General features: G+C 43.9%; 1 protein-coding gene across 9 annotated transcripts in view; it reads left to right on the top strand.

The window, feature by feature from the left end:
* The window catches only part of LOC116846802 (calmodulin-binding transcription activator 2), an 80,098-nt gene that overhangs the window by 42,693 nt on the left and 18,745 nt on the right, over positions 1-18,660 (top strand). For all 9 annotated transcript variants that reach the window (XM_032821103.1, XM_032821100.1, XM_032821102.1 and 6 more), the window contains one exon: positions 2,290-2,381. In XM_032821103.1, coding sequence (XP_032676994.1) covers positions 2,290-2,381 — 92 coding nt within the window. The remainder of the gene's footprint in view (positions 1-2,289; positions 2,382-18,660) is intronic.

Here is an 18,660-nt window from a genome sequence, read left to right as displayed (position 1 = left end):
GAGAGAGAGAGAGAGAGAGAGAGAGAGAGAGAGAGAGAGAGAGACGGACAGAGAGATAGAGAGGGGGAGAGAAAGAGAGAGAACGTCCAGTTACATAACGGCGGATTTATGTAGGTTTCGCGTTTACGTCGTAAAAGACGGCGCTTTAAGGACGCACAATACAACGATATTGCCAATATATCACTCGCGGAGAGAGTCGCGCGAGAGAGCGCAGATGTCCTATGCGTAATATCAATAACATCGGGAGGAAACGCGAGCTGCAAAACGGAAGCGCTCCGTCTAGCAAATAGCAAGCCGTCGCTTGATGTCCCCGATGCAGAAATCCCGCTCCCGGATTCCAATAATTCAGCGGCATAATGCATCCGCGCTCTGACGGGATTTCTCACTGGGATTTTCGCGCGACGAATTATTATTTTTCTGTTTTGAAGTCACGGTGAATTTTCGGACCGCATAGGTGTGTTTAGTACGAACGATAATATAGGTAATATAATTGCTTTTTTCCAGGTGAAAATTTCCCTCGATTTTCTTCTGAAACAATTAAATCGCGCATCGCGTTTATACTATATACGTTACCGTCTATTTTAGCGAGAAGATATCGGATAATCGTGTCACAGAGAAAACACTAAGGTCGACATTAATAGTTGTCATCTAAAATTTGCCTCACATAAAACGTTTAGGTTTTTACCCAGAATTAGATCCAATTCTTCCAGTTCAATTATGTGATATACGTGACATTTATATCTTTAATGGCGTTTCAACCAAAACTCTCATTTATTTTTGAATTCAAACTTAAATATTTCACTGGAGACAAGTTTTAAGTAATGTCTATTCATACAAGTTTAAGGATATCATTCGTCTAGATATGGGTGTCATAACGAAATATTAATGTTAATAGGCTTAAATATTAATGGGCTTTTCGTCCATGCATACAAAATGATTGTGTCCCGAGTCTGAATTTTCTCTTTCTACTTTCGACCTCAATATTCGATTTAACGCCTACTTTGATACTCTGCAGTCTGTATCAAGCTCTGCTGATTCTATTTAACCTAGCTTTACTGAGATGTCCTCTTTAGGACCTACAAGTGGCATTTTCCTACCATTCAGAGACACTGTGTAGGATTTCAGTTTCCACGTGTATCATATATACACCGATTCTTCTGGATATACTGATGTTGGAAAATTCAGGTCCAAAGTAGGGCTAACATTTTGACTTAGGTGAAGACCATGATACTCTGAAAGTGGTACTCTGGTCTGCTTTGTTGCCCGTTCGTACATGTTTGAGTGGGCTTCTCATTTATGCAGGGTGTAACTAAACCCTGCAGATCTCTCAACTAATATTTGTTCTGCAGATCACAACAGACATAAAAACAGTAATATTCCTCTTGTTGAGGCAACTATATTATGTATATATATGAAGACGTATTAACTGAAAACATTACGTATTATACGAATCATGGCTGTGAGAACTGTGTAGATGGGCATTTAGAAATAGCAACATTTAATGCCATATCCATTTGATTCGAAATCACACAGTCTGGTTCCATTTAATTCGAAATCACTTCTGTCTGGCCACGTAGAATACGTGGATGTGGCGACCAGAGCAGTTTCCTCCGCGCGCGCGTTAATTTTACCTACCACCTGCAGATCGATGCGATTTCGATGCTTATTGGAGCAGCAATTTTCGCCGGCGCCCTTCGTCGCGCGCGAGGAGAACACTGCCCGCTATGTGAAAGCAACAATCGCGCAAACAGCCGGCCGAAGTTCTTGGTAAAAGAGAGCCGGCAAGTTTTTGCATTCTAACGGGAGCAGGTAGCGTTCGTGGAAGGTGCAATCTATTACGAGTGCTATTTTACGGCGAGCGTGCATATGCATAGCTTAGATCGATGGAGCTTTTCGATCGGTTGTGTATAAACAGAGCTAATGACACATGCACGTAATATTAAGGCGGCCGCGCCGGCGGCGACGTGTCGTGAGCAGCGCGCGACTCGCGACGGCGATAACCATCCCCCGCGCTTTTTATCGATCCCCGCCGAAATTATTACGATTGATTAAAATACCACACGGAGCCAGCCGGTGGCCGACCGGCACGGAATTTAGACTTGAGTCCGCGTGGCGTTCTGCAAATGCAAGAAAGGCCGGACGGATCGCCGGGGCGAGTTGTCGCCGCCGCGTTTTGAAAATCGATGCACTCCGCGCCACGATCTCCGCGCGTTTTTCTTTTTTCCTCTCCTTTTTTCTCTCCACTGTGTGCCAGGGAGTGGCTATTAACTGAATTAATTTGTCACGCAGACGGCGACCCGATCAAGCTGCCGGAAAATCTGGAAACCCTGCCGCGGGCCGAGCACTTTCCAACTCAGAGGCACCGATGGAACACCAACGAGGTAAGCCGTCCCATATCGGTCATTTTAGTTTAGATATTAAATTCACGGGTCAATAGAGAACACGACACGCAACCTAAATACCCGACGGCCCGTCCGTCGATGTCATATTTCTCGATCGCATCGCGGGCATCGTGTTAATGTCTCGCTGTATATATCGTCACGCTGTCGGGCTGCAATTTCGCGTAGCCTGTACGAATCGATGGTCGGCCGGACAAACACGAAAATACGCGTGAGGTGAGAAAAAAGCGCGAGAGAGAGAAAGAGAGAACGAAATATTCGAGGGGAAATCAAACGGCGAAAACGCAAACAAGAGCGGAACATGTCCGGGAACGTATCTTCGCGCGTCTTGAATAATAAATGCCGCGTGAGCGCTCGGTAATTATGCCCTTTCGCCCTTCTATCCCCCTCGATTGACATCCACGCTCGCACAACATACGGCTCGATGCACGGCTCATTTTGCCGGGACGTGCAAACACACTCGTCCGACAACAAGCGTTAATGCGCTATTAGCGAGCAATAATCCGAATTACTAACGGTAAGCGAGTGTGGCAGAGCTCGGGTATGCAATGTCCTCCCAAATAAATCGGCATACCGTATCGTCGGAAGCGCGGCGAATACCTCTTACGCTACGTGGCGGTAGGAAACCGGGCCAAAGTACCAACAATGCGTCTTACATCCGGATTCTGGCTCGCATTCTGGCTCCCTCGCGGCCGTCCCTTTCCGCGATCGGGGCCGCGTGGCCCGGCTCCGGCGCGAATTTCGCTATCACCGGCCGATCCGCTATTACCGGAATTCCGATGGAGCATTTCGCGCGTCGTTCCCCTTTTTTCCGCCGTGCATTTTACGCGCGACCTCCTCCTCCTCCTCGCCGCGGTTGCCGTCGCCGCCACAGCCGGATGTATATATTTACGCGACCGCGAGTAAAGTGGGAAGGTAAATAACACGGCAGAGAGAGCCTGGAGTACACGCGCGCGCGCGCGATCCGGTGGTCACCGGCGACTGTTCGCGGTCGCAGACGGTGGATGCAGTCGATGCAACCCTCGCGGCGTGCAGTGTCCAGGCTCGTCGCTGGGGATGTGATTGCTCGCGAGTTGCCTCTCGAGCGGGAGAGGCCTCGGCGCGCCTCGGCGTTCCCGAATCCAAATTTTAGCCCTTACTTCGGATTCCGAACACCTGTACATTCTGAAGGATCAATGTAATACGCATGGAATAAAAAAAATCCTACTTAGCGCCTCTAAGAATTAATAGTCGTCACTTGCAACTTGTCCTATCTGAAATACTCAGATTTGAATTAGAGTTAGAGATGATGAGTTTTTTTTTTTTTGAATTATATGATATTTATGACATTATATTTGTAAAATGGCGATTCAGCTGAAAATTTCATGTCTAACTCTAAACTAAAATCTGAGTGAGCCTCATCTGAGGCAAGTTTCAAGTAACGACTACTAATATGGATCTCGGATATGTACTAATATTTATTACTTGAACCACACTTCAGATGAAATACTTATATTTAAATTCAGAGTCAAATGAGAGCTTTTCAGTTGAATCTCGTGATTGCAGATATAAGTGTCACATAAATCATAATTCAACTGAAAAACTTGGATCTAACTCTAAATAAAAATCCGAGTGTCTCATATGAGACAAGTATCAAGTGACAATTATTAATACGGACCTAAGTGGCAGAGAACGCAGAAAATGCCACTTGTAGGCTCTAAAGAGGATCTCTCGGCGAAGCCAGCAAGTTAAACAGAATCAAAGGAGATAGACTTCAGAGTAAGAAAAGGCTTTAAGGGAATATTAAGGTCGAAAGTAGGATTCAAATTTTGGTGCGCAGATTTGTTGCTTAATTTTTGACGATTCTGAACCCTTCAGTAGACGCGTGGTCCGTAGACGTAGACCATATTATTTGTATATCACTAAGCAGGGACACATCCATTTTCTATATATATATATATAGTTTATTATTTATACATATATCATATATTTCCGAAAAAATTTTGGCATTGGAAGATGTTGAATGAATACTTCATATAATTATTTTAAAATAATAAATAATAAATAATCGGATACAATGAACCTCATCTACGAGGATCGAAACATAGTTTACAGTGGTAGATCACGCGCCTAAAGTGAGGACAAAACTGCACGCGCTCTACTGGAAGGTTAATCGATCGGTTCACGTCGAGGCGTTTTGGAAACGGACGATTCGACGTTTGCAAAATTATGACGAGTATCCTCGAGACGTGAGCCTTGCTGCCGCCTCACCCTGTTCCACAAGAATGCGCCCCAAGCCAGCGCCAGCGATAGCATCGCGGAAACGTGTCGTTACCACGTGACTGATACATTCCCGAATTGTTCCGTCGCGAGCGCCGTTTTGCGCGTCAATCGCGTTCATTCTGAAAAATCCGACGGATTGATTAAAGCGCTGTGTCCGCGCGCGGCAAGGACAGACTGCTATTTCAGCATTTCGCCGGAGGGCGTAAAATTCCTGGTCACGACCCTGACGACGTCGGTGTGTGCAACGGCGCGGCCCCGCGCCGTTGTGTGCAGCGGCGAGGGTGCACGTACCCACATCCACACACCCGCACTCACACACCCACAGCGTGGCCCACCCGTTCGCTCCCTCGCGCGGGTGCGCGCGCGAGGCGCGCTGCACACGTAGCTGCCGGGGTGCACCGATGCAGTCCACCGCTATACTCTGACCCAGGTCGGTCGGCCTCCGATCAATAGCTGGAGCCAGCGAGAGCTCGCAGCCGGCGGCGCTGAGCTTTTCAGTATCGCCGAACCGAACTCAATTGCGATCCCCGTGCACCTCGCGCGACGACTATCATTGTAAACGATAAGTCGACCGCCTCCACCCTTTCTTCCTCTACCTCTTCCTCCTCCTGTTCCTTCTCTTCTTATACCCTTGTCCCCCTCGCTTGTCCTTCCGCCGTTTCTCGCCTACTTTGTTCGCACACACGCTTGTTACCTTCTTCCCGAACCACCCTCCGGTAGGTACCGGAAATTAAAAGTTCCTGAAGACAGAGAGAGAGAGAGAGAGAGAGAGAGAGAGAGAGAGAGAGAGAGAGAGAGTCGTCGACATCGCCTTCTCCCGAGGAGTCCTTCTCGGGCGGTGGCGAGAAGAGGGGTTGCTTCATTCGCTTTCTTCAACCGCCTTCCTTTCGTTACTTTGTCTGGCTCGCGCTGTCCGTCTCTACTGCTACCGGCGCGTTCTGCGGCCTATGTTCTTCCCTTCAAGGTGCATACAGTCGTCACTTGGAGCGATGAATATCGCTCGCTTGCTCGCCTACTTTTGCCTGCCCACCTGCCAGTCTCTCTGTCGCTTCGCGCGCATATCTATTAGATTTCCCCGCGATTTTTCCGACGTTTCTCCCGACGGTTCTCCTAACGATCCGGTAAAAAACGCACCCACGCGACGCTCATTCCGTCGCGACGGGGGCGTCGCTGATTCCGTCGCGGCGGAATGACGTACATACGTACGCATGATTGTCAGACACGTCGGGGAGACATTCGCGGCTGACACGACGAATGCGGCGCAATATGCATCGGTAATGAGGTCAACGCAGAAGGGGCGAAATACCGTGTCACGGTGTTTGTCTTATTCGCCGCCTATATTATCAAGTCCTTGGTCCTTCGAGAATTATCGATTGCACGAGCCAACAAATTTGAGCTTCGGTGAAGAACAGGGATCACGCAAAGTGATTTATTCGAATGTTGATATGCCCTCCCCCGAGAATAGCACTGACAACTTCTTCCCGTGGCTCCGACCTATTTATAACCATTGATTAGATACATTTTATGTGGGAGAGAGAGAGAGGGAGGGAGGGGGAGAGAGAGAGAGAGAGCGGGCAATTTCATGGAATGACGCTCCGGTGGAGAAATAACGAGAATATTTTCCTCGTCCTCCTCCTCTTCCTCCGCTGATCTCTTTTTTTTATTCCTCCTCCCCGCGAGTGAATTTCCTATCGGGAGGATCTCGTTTCCGGATATAGCAGGCCAGAGAAAGAGAGACTCCCGCTCGCGCGTCTGTGTTCTGACTGCTGCTGTTCCCACCTATCGGCGGTGTGACACTCGATCCCCGATACTTGTCAATTACGGTCGCTCGATCCCCAATGCGTCCCGTCATCGCCTCGGCGCGAACTGTCGCCATCGTTTCGTCACGTCGCGCCTCTTGTTCCCGCAAGCAGAAAACACGTTCGTCCGGCATTCAACATCCGCAAAACTCGCGTCTGTCCTTTCCCGCCGCGGGATCCGTATTAAACCAGAGAAGTTGCTGGGTCGTGCGGCGCGGCTGCGGGAGAAGTTCAATCTTATTTACATTTGTCAACGTCCCTCGGCGGCGTTATTCCGCGACACCCAGGGATTTATGAAACCACTCAGCTCGGTCGATTCATTTCCGCGGGAGTGGGCTTCCGAGGGCCAAGGGAAAGAGGAAGAAGAAGATTTTGCGGACAGGTAGCGGAGTAAATTTTCGTGCGCGGCCGCGGAAAGTTTATAAATCCCTGGTGGGCTCCGCCGAAAATCCGCCGCGTCTGGGAATTCTCTCTTCAACGTGATCTTGTTTTCTCGCAGCTCCTCCCCGTGTAACGTTCTCCACCCTCCCCCTTCCCTCGTCACCGCCGCGGTCGCTTCCAGTCATTTTTCATGCGAGTTCCGCGCGGTGTACGTTGATCGTAAGTGGATCCCGCACTCTCTCATGCCGACGTCCGACGACGAGTCGTCGACGATCAAAATGTCCCGCGGGTTGATTTATTCGTCGCGCGTCCTCGCACGCCGACTTCGACGCGGCATCGTTCTCGCGCGGGGACTTAGGTGAAAACCGCGCGAGAATTAAAGTAATGACTGCCGTCGCCGCGTTCAAGGTTGTTCTCACACGCACGTTTTGCGACTCGCATTCCCGCCGGTGAATTAAATTCATTTAATGTTGAGGTAAAAGCACCAATACTTAGGCACTAATGACATTGGCACTTAACTCTGGGCATTCTTATTGTTTTGGTCTTTAAACACGAACATGTGAGAACTTTCAACATGAAGAGAATATACACACATACGTTAAATATATACATATATTCTACGTTGAGAGTTTAAGCAAGATGAATATATCAATTAGTGACGGTTGCATCTTTGTCTTTTTTAATAAGTCAGTTAATGCGGATACATATTTATCGTGCGTTCATGTATTCTAAATTTTACTTACTATTATCTGTTATAACAAGTTTTGCGAGTAAAATTAAAAGTTGTAGTAAATACCGGGACATAGCGATTTTGCAAGCGTATTGCTGACAGTTCGAACAGTTACACAGTCGCCAATATCTCAGAAGTTAACAAGTAATGTCACATGTCCATTTGTCAGATCTGTGCAGTTACTCTTTAACTTTAAGCGATTGAGATGGTAATGTTAAAGTTGAGAGAAGGATAAAGAATATTTTGTGAACAGAAGTAGAAAAGAAGATATGTGATTTTTACAGTTAATTCATACATATCACAAATAGGTACTAGGATATTTATTTTGGTCTCTATTGGTAAAGATCTGAATAAATACGATATTAAATGATATAGTTTCTGAAAAGAACATGTGGGATTTATAAATCTTATTTATTATGAAGGAATGGCATTAATATCATAACTTACCTCTCCAGAATTTATTACATAGCACAAATATGAGTCATTAGCTTACAAATTGCCATGCCTAATTCAGTAATAGGTTAGTAATAGATTCATGATTCTATGCCGATTTGTGATATTATGTCACTCATTAGGACAAAACTGCCGTGTCACTAAACGGCACATCAGTTATTCTTGAGAAAATATCAGGACTGAAGTAAAAAGTCTTTCCATTTTAGACTAGAAAATTAGAAACCAATTAGAAAAAAAATATAATACAATAAAACCCCAAATGTTCAAGTTTTCGTCAACTTTGTGTGTACTTAGTTTAACACATATAAATTATTAATTAATTAATTTATTTTCACGATGGGATTATTTAATTACTAATTAGGACACACCTCAATCATACTTGAAAAGCAAAAGAATAAGGGTGTTCAGTGTTGAGTAGAAGTGTTATTAATCTCCAGGTATTGGTACCTTTATTTCACCGCGCACTAATCAACCCGATCGAAAGAGCGCGAATGTCAACTTTGAGAGGTATGTTTTCGATAAATATCACTGCGAAATTCACGATTCGCGATATCTTTTTCTCGAATGCAGTTCAATGATGACGTGCACGAACATAGTGTGCGAGCTTTAATTCGCCGGGAGAAATGCTCTCCGTCGCAACGCATCGTCGTGTTTCGCTGCTTATTATTTCCCGCGAAGTGAATTTCTCGAGACATGGAACACCGTTCTCCCTTTCTCGGCCGTTTTTCCATTCTGACGCCAATAATTTTCAAGATTTCTGACGTGCCTCTCCGGTCTTATTACCGTCGCCTGATGAAATCCCATTTGTACCGAAACGGGATAATGTTGAATGCATACGTAGACGGGGGCATTACGGTAATAAGTTTTAGCACATACCTACGTCAAGCATGTTTTACACTCTCTTGGCATTCGTAATGTGCCTTAATGAGACGCTGATTTATTGAATAATCTCCCACTGCAGCGTTAAATGTGGATGCCTGGATACAAGGAAGTCACCGGTACTTTTGCCCGGTATCCCAATTTAACGCTACGAGCACTTTTGCGGCCGCGATAAATTGCGGTCATTGCAGGAATTCGCGAGAGAGGCCTCCCCTAATGATTTGCTCCCTTCGAATCTTTTTCCGCGACGCACTCTCGTCCCAATTTATTCAAGATCTTGACATTGAATCGACAAATATGAAACAAGTGACGGATATCGGAACTCTTTTAAACGGAATTCTTTTCGCATCAACAAGAGATGCGAGTTGGACTCGCTGCTCTGTGACGTGTGATGCTTCAAAATTTTGTAAATAGGAGTAGATCTCATAGAGGGCAACTGTCGAAGCGAAGGAGAAAGAGGGAGCGAGATTCATTTCCGACCTTATCGCTTCCCGGGCGTATTAAACTTAATTAATCGGCGCGAGGAACAGTACGGCTTATCCGCGGGGGTATCTGTAAACGGAGATCGCTCCGAAAACAACACTTTGGCTTTGCTCATTGATTTCCGATTGCATGCGCGCGGTAGTAGAAACGCGGTCACTAAATCGCACGGATTCGCGAGAGTACACCCCGGCGACGGCAGTCGTTATAATTAAACGCCGCCGCTTTATACCGCTTGCCGTGCACCTTTTAATTGAAAGACGTTTCCGAGGAAACCCGTTATCCAAATATATCGTTCTCAGCTTGTTAATTATAGTTTCGCTTTTATTACTAAAGTTAATCCCTCTCGGCAAACGTCCGCGAATAACTTGAGCGTACATGGAATATTTAATGTCGTATATCGCGATCGCGTTTATGGAACGAATTAATAAAACGAGGAGTAAATTGTACGGAACGCGCGACTCCCTGTATCGATCCTCTGATTCGCATCCGTTACAAATTAATCGTGATTACATACAAAAAAATGTATATTGCATTCAGATAGAAAGGTTATTTATTTCTTATAAGTTTATATACATACAAGTCTATTATACACGTGCGGAAAAAAAAGAACTGTTTAGATAAACCAATTTCTGATGAATTTCTGATTGAAATTACTAGATAAATACCAGAATACTGTTTAAATTTTAATCATTTAGATTGAATTCTGATAACTCGAATCAGAATATCTGAATCATGTCTCATTAGAAATTCATTAATTCAACCAAGTTTTTTTCGTGTAAGTTCATCATAAGCATCAAATCTGTTGGAAATAGAACACATCCTAGTTTTAATATATCAACAAAGAATATTAATTTATGTTTGCTCGCCACACAGAGTTGAACTAATTTTTTTTTCAATAAAGTTTCCGAATATTTTTGTACAAAGAATAAATTTTTCTCTTAAATACATGATAACTATATTTTAAAACTATTATCAAGAAAATATTTCTTCTTGAAGATAATTGTTACTTACAAGAGAAAAAAGTAAATTAAGCAAGCGATTTTCTTAGCAATAGAACGATACTTTTTGTGTGTAGATTTCTTCTATTATTTTGTGCTCAAATTTATAATAAGTATATTTATATCCATTAAGTATATTTTAAATCCATTACCAAGAATAGGTTCTTTCTTGAAAACAATTATCACTTACAATTACCACTTACAATAGAAGAGAAATAAACTGAACAAGTAGAAGGATAGCTTTTTTAGCAGTAAAATAATAATATGTCTCTGTGAATAGAGTTCTTCTGTGTTGCGCTACAAACATATAACTTTAAAGTGCTTTAGCATTTTATAAAACGCGCACGTATATATGAAATGTGAACATTAATATCTCGACAATTCGGAATGTCGAAAATACGATATGACGAGGATTATGTAATAAGAGCAACCTTGGAGGGAAAGAAGCGGGAATCGAATAAATAAAGTCTTCGTGACTTCGGAGGGATCCGCCGATCCGGAAAGTTCGTAAAAACCGTAATAACATGCATACGTACGGTACATATGTAGATATAGGGACATGCATACATGCACACACACACACACATGAGCGCGCGCGCGCACGCACACGTGGCTGCACACGTACGTCGTCTAAAATTGCATTGCCCTCGATTCACGAAATCGCTTCATTGAGAATGGAGGCACGGCGTCGTATCCGGAGTGCATCTCAGAAATTGTATACGGACGCGTTCCGCATCGACATCCCGGAATGGCTTCCCCTGTCATCTCGGAAAAATTAACCAATTTCCTAAGTCCTTTGTGGCCGCGCTGAATAGTCGCGGTGAGCACAATGCTGTGTCGAGCCCGATTCAAACTGCGGCGCAACCACGGCATCGATATTTCACGATGGTGTTCCCTCGCTCTCGATCGCCGATACCGCGCGACAATGACGATAATGACTGCGGATGGCAATTAATCCGTCGCGTACCGTTAGCGTTTCCCGCGAAAAGCTCGCCGTGTGAAAATCACGAACGAGTTCTGTGAGAGATAAGATTGTTGCTGGATTTCCGGGAGCAGATATAAAATCCTCCATTGCTTCAGCAATCTCGATTTAGGTAAATTGGACACAACTGGATGAATTTCGAATGAATGCAACGTGGCAAGCGCATTTCTGTCGATGACCCGAATACTAAAAATATCATGATTTGTCCATGAAAAATTTCCGTAGAGAATTTCTGTCTTTACAGATTGATTTACGAGAAAGAACAATTCAGCGCATTATAGAGTATATAGTGTTGTGCATATATTCTTAGCCAACTTAATCCTGACAGTAACGCCAAACGCTTCCCGGGGACGTATTGGTGTAAATTTTTCTCTAATTTACTTTCAAAAATTTCCTCAGAATTATGAATGAAACTCACGTTAAAAGAAAAGCAGAGAGGCGAATAATTACAACTTACGATAAATAATCAAATAAATTTTAATTCAAATTTCTGATAATTTATGATAATCTACGATAATATATACGAAAAGCGCGTTACCGTTAAGATTAAGATAAAAACTTGATTGTTTGCAAATTTCGCAACGAATAACCTGAGCCAGCTTTCATTAGCCTTGTTATTGATCTTTTTCTTCAATATTTCCTATTTTAAAACTTCACTAGGTTTTCAGAGGGAGTTTTCTTAAAAACAGCGTTTAGTAGGAGTTGATTTTAACAATGTGCGTTGAAATAAATGAAGCGCATTTATCTTTGAATCGGCGCAACGTCGAACGTCAGAGAACGGCAATATTTTCTTCAATCGGCGGGGTTCACTTTCGTGCACTTCCTCCGTTTATCGAAGCGAGACTTGATCGGCAGAAATCCGATATTCGCGCGCGTGAGTTAGAAACGTAGAAAGGACGCACCAGCCGTCTTCGTCCTCGGCGCCGGCAACAGAGTCGATTTATCGCTCCTTTTGTACATTCGTAAATCAAGGAGAATACATCTCTTCCGGTGACACGTGAGACAGAGAGGATCTCGTTTATGTATCCGTTAAGCCAAAGGGAGGAACTTATTGCCACTCTCTTTCGCCGTGCTCCCGAAGATCGATAACTTTTGCGTGCTCTCTGATACTGCGTGAGGTGACTTTCGCGCGCGTGCACACCTAAACAAATATACGGTGTAACGGATAGAAATGTTTCTTTAGCACGACATAAGTATCGTGGCAACTGTCGAGCGTCGAGAAACTTATCGTACGATTCCCTATTCGCACGAGAGACGACGGATGATGGTTCGACACAAAATAACCCGAGTCGAAATTTTGCTTCCGCAGCAACCCTGCAAATTGAACTTTCGTCGAACTTGAGAGGCCAATAGAGAATTCCGAAATACAAATAATATTACACAAGTTGTTGTCCTATCTTGTGATACTGCATATGACTGCTCACTCCATGCTGCTTTCTCCATGTTGAGAATGTATACTATTTGTGTTATATCAGGATTTTGGTTTTCGAATTTCTTTCCCGAACGGCTTTGATCACATGTAAATACTGATATTTCGGGACTTTTATTCTTTCTTCAAATTTATTTATTCACTCATTCATCAAATTTATTTATTAAAATTTATTTATTCATTTAAACTGAATTAATTTTGAGTTAATTTTTAAGTAATATTAATTCTTGGATAATAATTAATCTTTGAATAATAAGTTAATCTTTTAGATTGTAATACCACACGATAGTATATCGAAGATTGAAAAAGGACCAGTCTTTATATGTAGAATAGATTCAAGCTCTGTGCTATAAATATTTGTAGAAATTGGATATTCGGAATTATTTATTATTCGATTATCTCGATATTCTGCGCGCATTCAATTTTTATTTGTAATTTAAACAAGCAATGCATTAATGAACGAAATGCCAATAAGCGCGATGTATTAATTAATGGAAAAATAAATGAATGATATAACTCACTGAACTACGGATAGAGTATACATGGTAATCAAATATTAAATAATCAAATACATGGTAATCAAATATTAAATAATCAAATAAAGATTTATAATATTGAATTGGTAAATAATATAATATATTTCATTTTTCTCATATTTTTTCTTCTTTTTTTTGTTGGAGTTTAGGGAATTTCTTAATATATCGAGGCTTAAAAAGAGTGAGAAGGAAGAAATTATAAGAGCAAAAATAGTAGTTGATGTCCAATAATACTATGTGCCAATACAGTTTGAAATTTGGACCTGGTAACAACAGAGGGGTAAACAGAAGTGCAAAAAAGGAGTATTGATCGAATGAAAATACTATTCGCGGTCCAAACAACATTGTCGGAATTAACACAAGTAGTAAGAAAGAAAAACGTGCAAAAGTAGTGAACTTATTCTAGACTCTCAGGTCGATATTCACAAACACAAATTATTTGCAATATTTAATTGGACGCACAATTAATTACAGATTCGTATCCATGGGCCGTTACTCGGCCGTTTAAATCATTAATTATTGCATAAAATAAGCACGAATTAAAGAATAATCATTAAAAGAGATGCTATAATCACCTGTTAGATAGTGACGGGCTATGAATACCGATCTATATTTCGACTCGGGTACGTCTTCATTTCCAGCGTCTTCATGTCAGACGTCCGTTAAAACCGGAAACGGTATGTAATAAAAGATCTGACGTACCTTGAAATGGAGGATGTATCGCTGACCGAAGTCCTGCGTCCTTCATCTTGTCTTCCCGACCCAATATCCTGGTCCAACGGCTGTTCCCTTCGTGGCGCTAGCACTGACACCGACACTACTTCTGACACACTGACACCGATACACTCGCGTCGATACAATACGCTCGCTTCAGAGCCAACGGAAATAATAGCTTTCGCGCCGATCGACGTGTTTCGCGAGGGTAGGCGTTGTTTGCCGATTCACAACGCGTAACATCCGGTCACGGGCAAGTACGCAACGCGCGGAGCGCCCAAACGTCTCCAAGGGAGGCCCAAACACGACTGTCGTCACCAGCCAAACAATGAGGCGCGCACGTACGATGATAAAAAAAATCACGAACAATCAACACTCCCGACATACTTCGGAGTTTCTTACGGCTCACCGGCTGAGATGTGATATGTATCTTTGGTGAGACTGATGTATTATTTATATACTTGGGAAGGGGAGAATGAGAAGATGCTACAAACACACACACACACATATACACTAGGTCTCAGGATAACACTCGGTCACGGGAATTTACTCGACGTCCAAAAATTCCAAAACAACACTCGCGAATCCAAGCGTGTTATTTTGGCTGAATCTCTCTTCACGTGTTTCTTGCCATTTTAGGTCACGTCGTTTAACACGTTTGAACGTATTGAATTATAATCTACGCGTCTTTCTCTCTCTATCTTGAACGTGTTAAATGACGTGATACTGTAGGAAACGTGGAAAAAGAGCTTCAGCCAAATTTCACGCTAATGCATGTAAAAATTACACACTTGGGTCAGCAGTGAATTGGCATCTTCGAGAGGGGCCAAGTCATCGCGCACTAATTACGATCGCCATTTGCCAATCGACACTCGCAAATTCGTCGACCGGTCGATACAATTTCGCAAGATCTTTGATGTGATTTCGCAGCATAACCTTTTCACGTTTTATTTTACTGCTTTCGAAGAAACTCTCGCTAATCTCACTAACGTTCTCGACGTTGCTCGTGTGTAGGCTCGCACGATCTCCACCGGCTCGTCGCAAGACAAATATTTTCTCAAAGGAATGCCTTTATCTGCGAGCTAATTCCCGTCGTCGCAATCGATGCCCGCGTTCATATTTTATGAGCTCCTTTTGTCACGTATGCATATGTGGAAATATTATGAGCTGAAATATTCCATGCGCTGCTTGACCTATTTCACGATCAGCGCGAAACGCAGCACGTGTGTGCACGGAAAAATACACAAGCGCGCCGAGAATTTACAAAGAATCTCGGAATTTATTAATAATGAGCCGTATGCATCTCGAACAGCGTTATGCGAAAATTTCGCGGCGGGTCGAAAGGGCGAGGGGGATGAGATATGAGATATATTCCGCTGATACGTTCTGCGCCGCAGGAAAATCTCTGTCCCCGTATTTTCAGCAGCGCCAACAATCTCAGCGTGAACGGTTCACGGAGACGAAATAAAAACCGTATGACATGTGTGCAAAAAGAAAGGAGAAATAATGAAACGTAAATTCCCGATCTAAGATTCGTGCAGTCATCGAAAAAGCATCGCGCTTGATGTTTATATACACGTGGAGAGTGACAAGTCTCTTTTGCCTCCTCGTGGCGGAGGGGTTTGCAGAGCTGCTCGCACGCCTCGTGCTCGATAATTGTACACTGTTGCGACGGAAGCCGCAGAAAAAGCACGCGGTGCCTTAATCAAACTGCTATCGTTGACAAATTAGTCGGTGCAACGGTATTTACGATTACATCGGAATATATGAGGGCAACTTCCCCTGGCGCGTGGGCGTCATCCGTTAACGTATGGCACGAGGAGATTAATCGACGTGTGTGCGAAGCGCGTGAACGCGCGATAGGGATCTCGTGGCTTCGTGGCTTAACCTAATTTTTGTCCGGACACATTCCGCGATTAATCAAGGCAAATGGACGTGGACGGCAGCAGAACTCGCGGGGGTAGCGAGTCCGAGGGATGCATGAATGCTCGGCAGAGCCGAGGTCGCGCGAGTTTTGGTCTCCGCGTGGCGAACAACGCCGGCGTCGGCACGAAGCATCCCCTCGCTAGAATGCAAATGATCAATTAACCAGCTGTAAATCACCGCGGGCGGCGTGTGCTAAGGTGGGGCTTTATCTAGGCCCGCTGTCGGTACTCGGCCACGGTCTAATGGTCGCGCAGCCGGCATCGGTCGTCCCTCTCATCCTATTTTCATGCGCTCCTACACGATCTCGGCATATAAAACGCCCCCGAAACACGGCCGCGAGAAGGGAGGGCTTAGTTCCGCGGGAAACAGATGGAGTTGGGGGAGTCACTTTCGAAAAGTAACCCTTTCCTCGTTACTCATTGAAAAAAAGTAATCGTCGTTATCGTTGTGTCGTTATTCAAGAGGTAACGGTTCGTTAAAATTCCCATTAATCTTGCAGCAAGTTTCGAAGGCCTCCCTCTTAAGGGATTCGCCATCTATCTATTCCACACACTGAGAAAGAAACACATTTATTCGCTGGGTACTAATAACGTATTCGCTTGTATCTATATTCTTTTTTATTTAACTAGAATAATCATTACTTTCGACAAGCTAAGGTTTCAACAAGCTGAATATTTTCTTATTTGAAAAATATTTCATGTCAATATAATAAACGTATTATTAGTAATAATTTTTGTCTCTTAAATATTTTTTCTCCCACACAGTGTATATTCTACGTGAAATAACGATAGTGTTACAAAGTGACGACAGAAATAAATGATCGTATTCGTTATAATTATTCCAAGAATGTATTTGCGTTAATAAGAAAAAAATAACGTCGATATAAAATGATAAAGTTGCAAAGATTATTTAAATACGACTTGCGTTACTTCCCAATCCTGGAAATAGAAACCTCACATTGAGTAACCTTCCGGTCGATTCGTCATTTATACGTTGCGATTTGATATAATGTAGGTTACAGCCCTGCTCGATTTTTTTTATTATTAGTTATTATAATGAATTGTTATTTTGTTAATAGTGGTCTTTCGCGTATAGGCGCCGACTCTTCCTCTTTCTGACAGCCCAACCCCCCTCTTATTGCGCCATTTCTATTTTTATAATACTATCAAATGTGAAGTATGTCTCGCACAGCGCGTTATACTGCTTCGTCGTTTTTGCCTTTTTGCCGTCGCTCGTCGAGAATATTTATTATCCAGGCCACGTTCGCCGGAGAGAGCAAACCTTTTGAAAGTTGAAGGCATACCCATGGGGCGCACGAAGGTATTAAGTGCCCTCCGACGAATTCCCGGTCACGCGGCCGCCTTTTCGCAATTAACATTTGGAACGGAAGAGGTATTCTGGATTAGTAATTGGGACTCTTCGTTCGGGGTTAATACAGCGCTGCAAGATACACAGACACATATATACACATACACACACATAGATACAACGCCAAGTTAACGGGCTACTTGACGAGCGAGTATTTTCGCGTAAATTACTTCGGCTATATGTTATTCCGAGGCTTGACTGCTTCACGCGACTCGCGGATGAAACGCGAATTTTTTGTCGGGGCAAAATTTTTGTCGTTGAACGGAAATAATGAAGGGAATGCGTTCGCGTGACTTTCTCCTTCTTCTTTTAATCTGATCACGCTCCGTCTCCTTCGTCGCGAGGTACGGCGTGATCTTATTCATCTCGAAAATCCAATCTTGCCGTGGCTCATATAAAATGAATGGATTCGATTCGCGGGACGGGACCAATCAGAGTGCTGGCAGTGTCGCTGCAAAATGCGCGCGAGATACGTGGCCGAGTCGTGCATGTGGTATTCGCGCGTGGTATTCGAGTTATCTTCCATACCACGTGAAAGATAGCCGCAGAATCTCGCGGGAATTTAATTTGCGTCCCGGTGGATGGATGTTGCCATCGCGTTTAAGCGCAGGTAGGTAAGCAAGCAAGCAAGTGAGCAGCTAGCCAGCCGTTTCGTTTCAGCCGCGGTGTGATAAATGTTACATACATATTTACACCCGGGTTATCAAATGCGTCGCCCGCGTTCTCCCCGGATAATTGGCCGAGTTGCTGACTGTGAAGCAAAGGGATGTAGTGACCCGCCTCGATCGCGAAGATCGCGTCGCATTCGTCGTCTACTCGTCGTCGTGGCCGCCGCGAACGTTGAGAGAGGCATGCGGGCTATCTGAAAACACATGACCATATCGCGATTCCAGGTCGCGTCTTATATTCCGGAATTGATGTTAGTAGCGAGTCCGAGATAATTATAAGATATTGTGCCACATAAAATATCGCGCCCTAGATACATACATTTCACACGATTCGACGCGAGACCGAGATCACGGCCAAGAAATTTAATGGACGTGGAGGAAGAGACAGCCCAAATGATAGGACGGTGGAAAGGAGTGGTGGCGGTGGTGGAGTTGGTGGCCGAGACGGTAGTGTTTCTGACAAAAGCTAATGACGTATGATAGTAACCTTCGCGAGGAGAGAGCAAGAAGCAGAGAGAAGGAGCAAGGGAGAGAGAGAGAGAGAGAGAGAGAGAGAGAGAGAGAAAGGGAGGGTGGGAGGGAGGGAGAGAAAGAGAGCGCGCGCGATACATATTCCGGCTGATATGCATATTTAGTAGTGTTCCATAATTTTC

Source organism: Odontomachus brunneus, unplaced genomic scaffold (assembly GCF_010583005.1).
Source record: "Odontomachus brunneus isolate Ranch 3 - 2012 unplaced genomic scaffold, Obru_v1 Obru_scaffold_069, whole genome shotgun sequence".
NCBI lineage: Eukaryota > Metazoa > Arthropoda > Insecta > Hymenoptera > Formicidae > Odontomachus > Odontomachus brunneus.
Note: the sequence above shows the minus strand (reverse complement) of the source record. Positions and strands in the feature narration are given on the sequence as shown.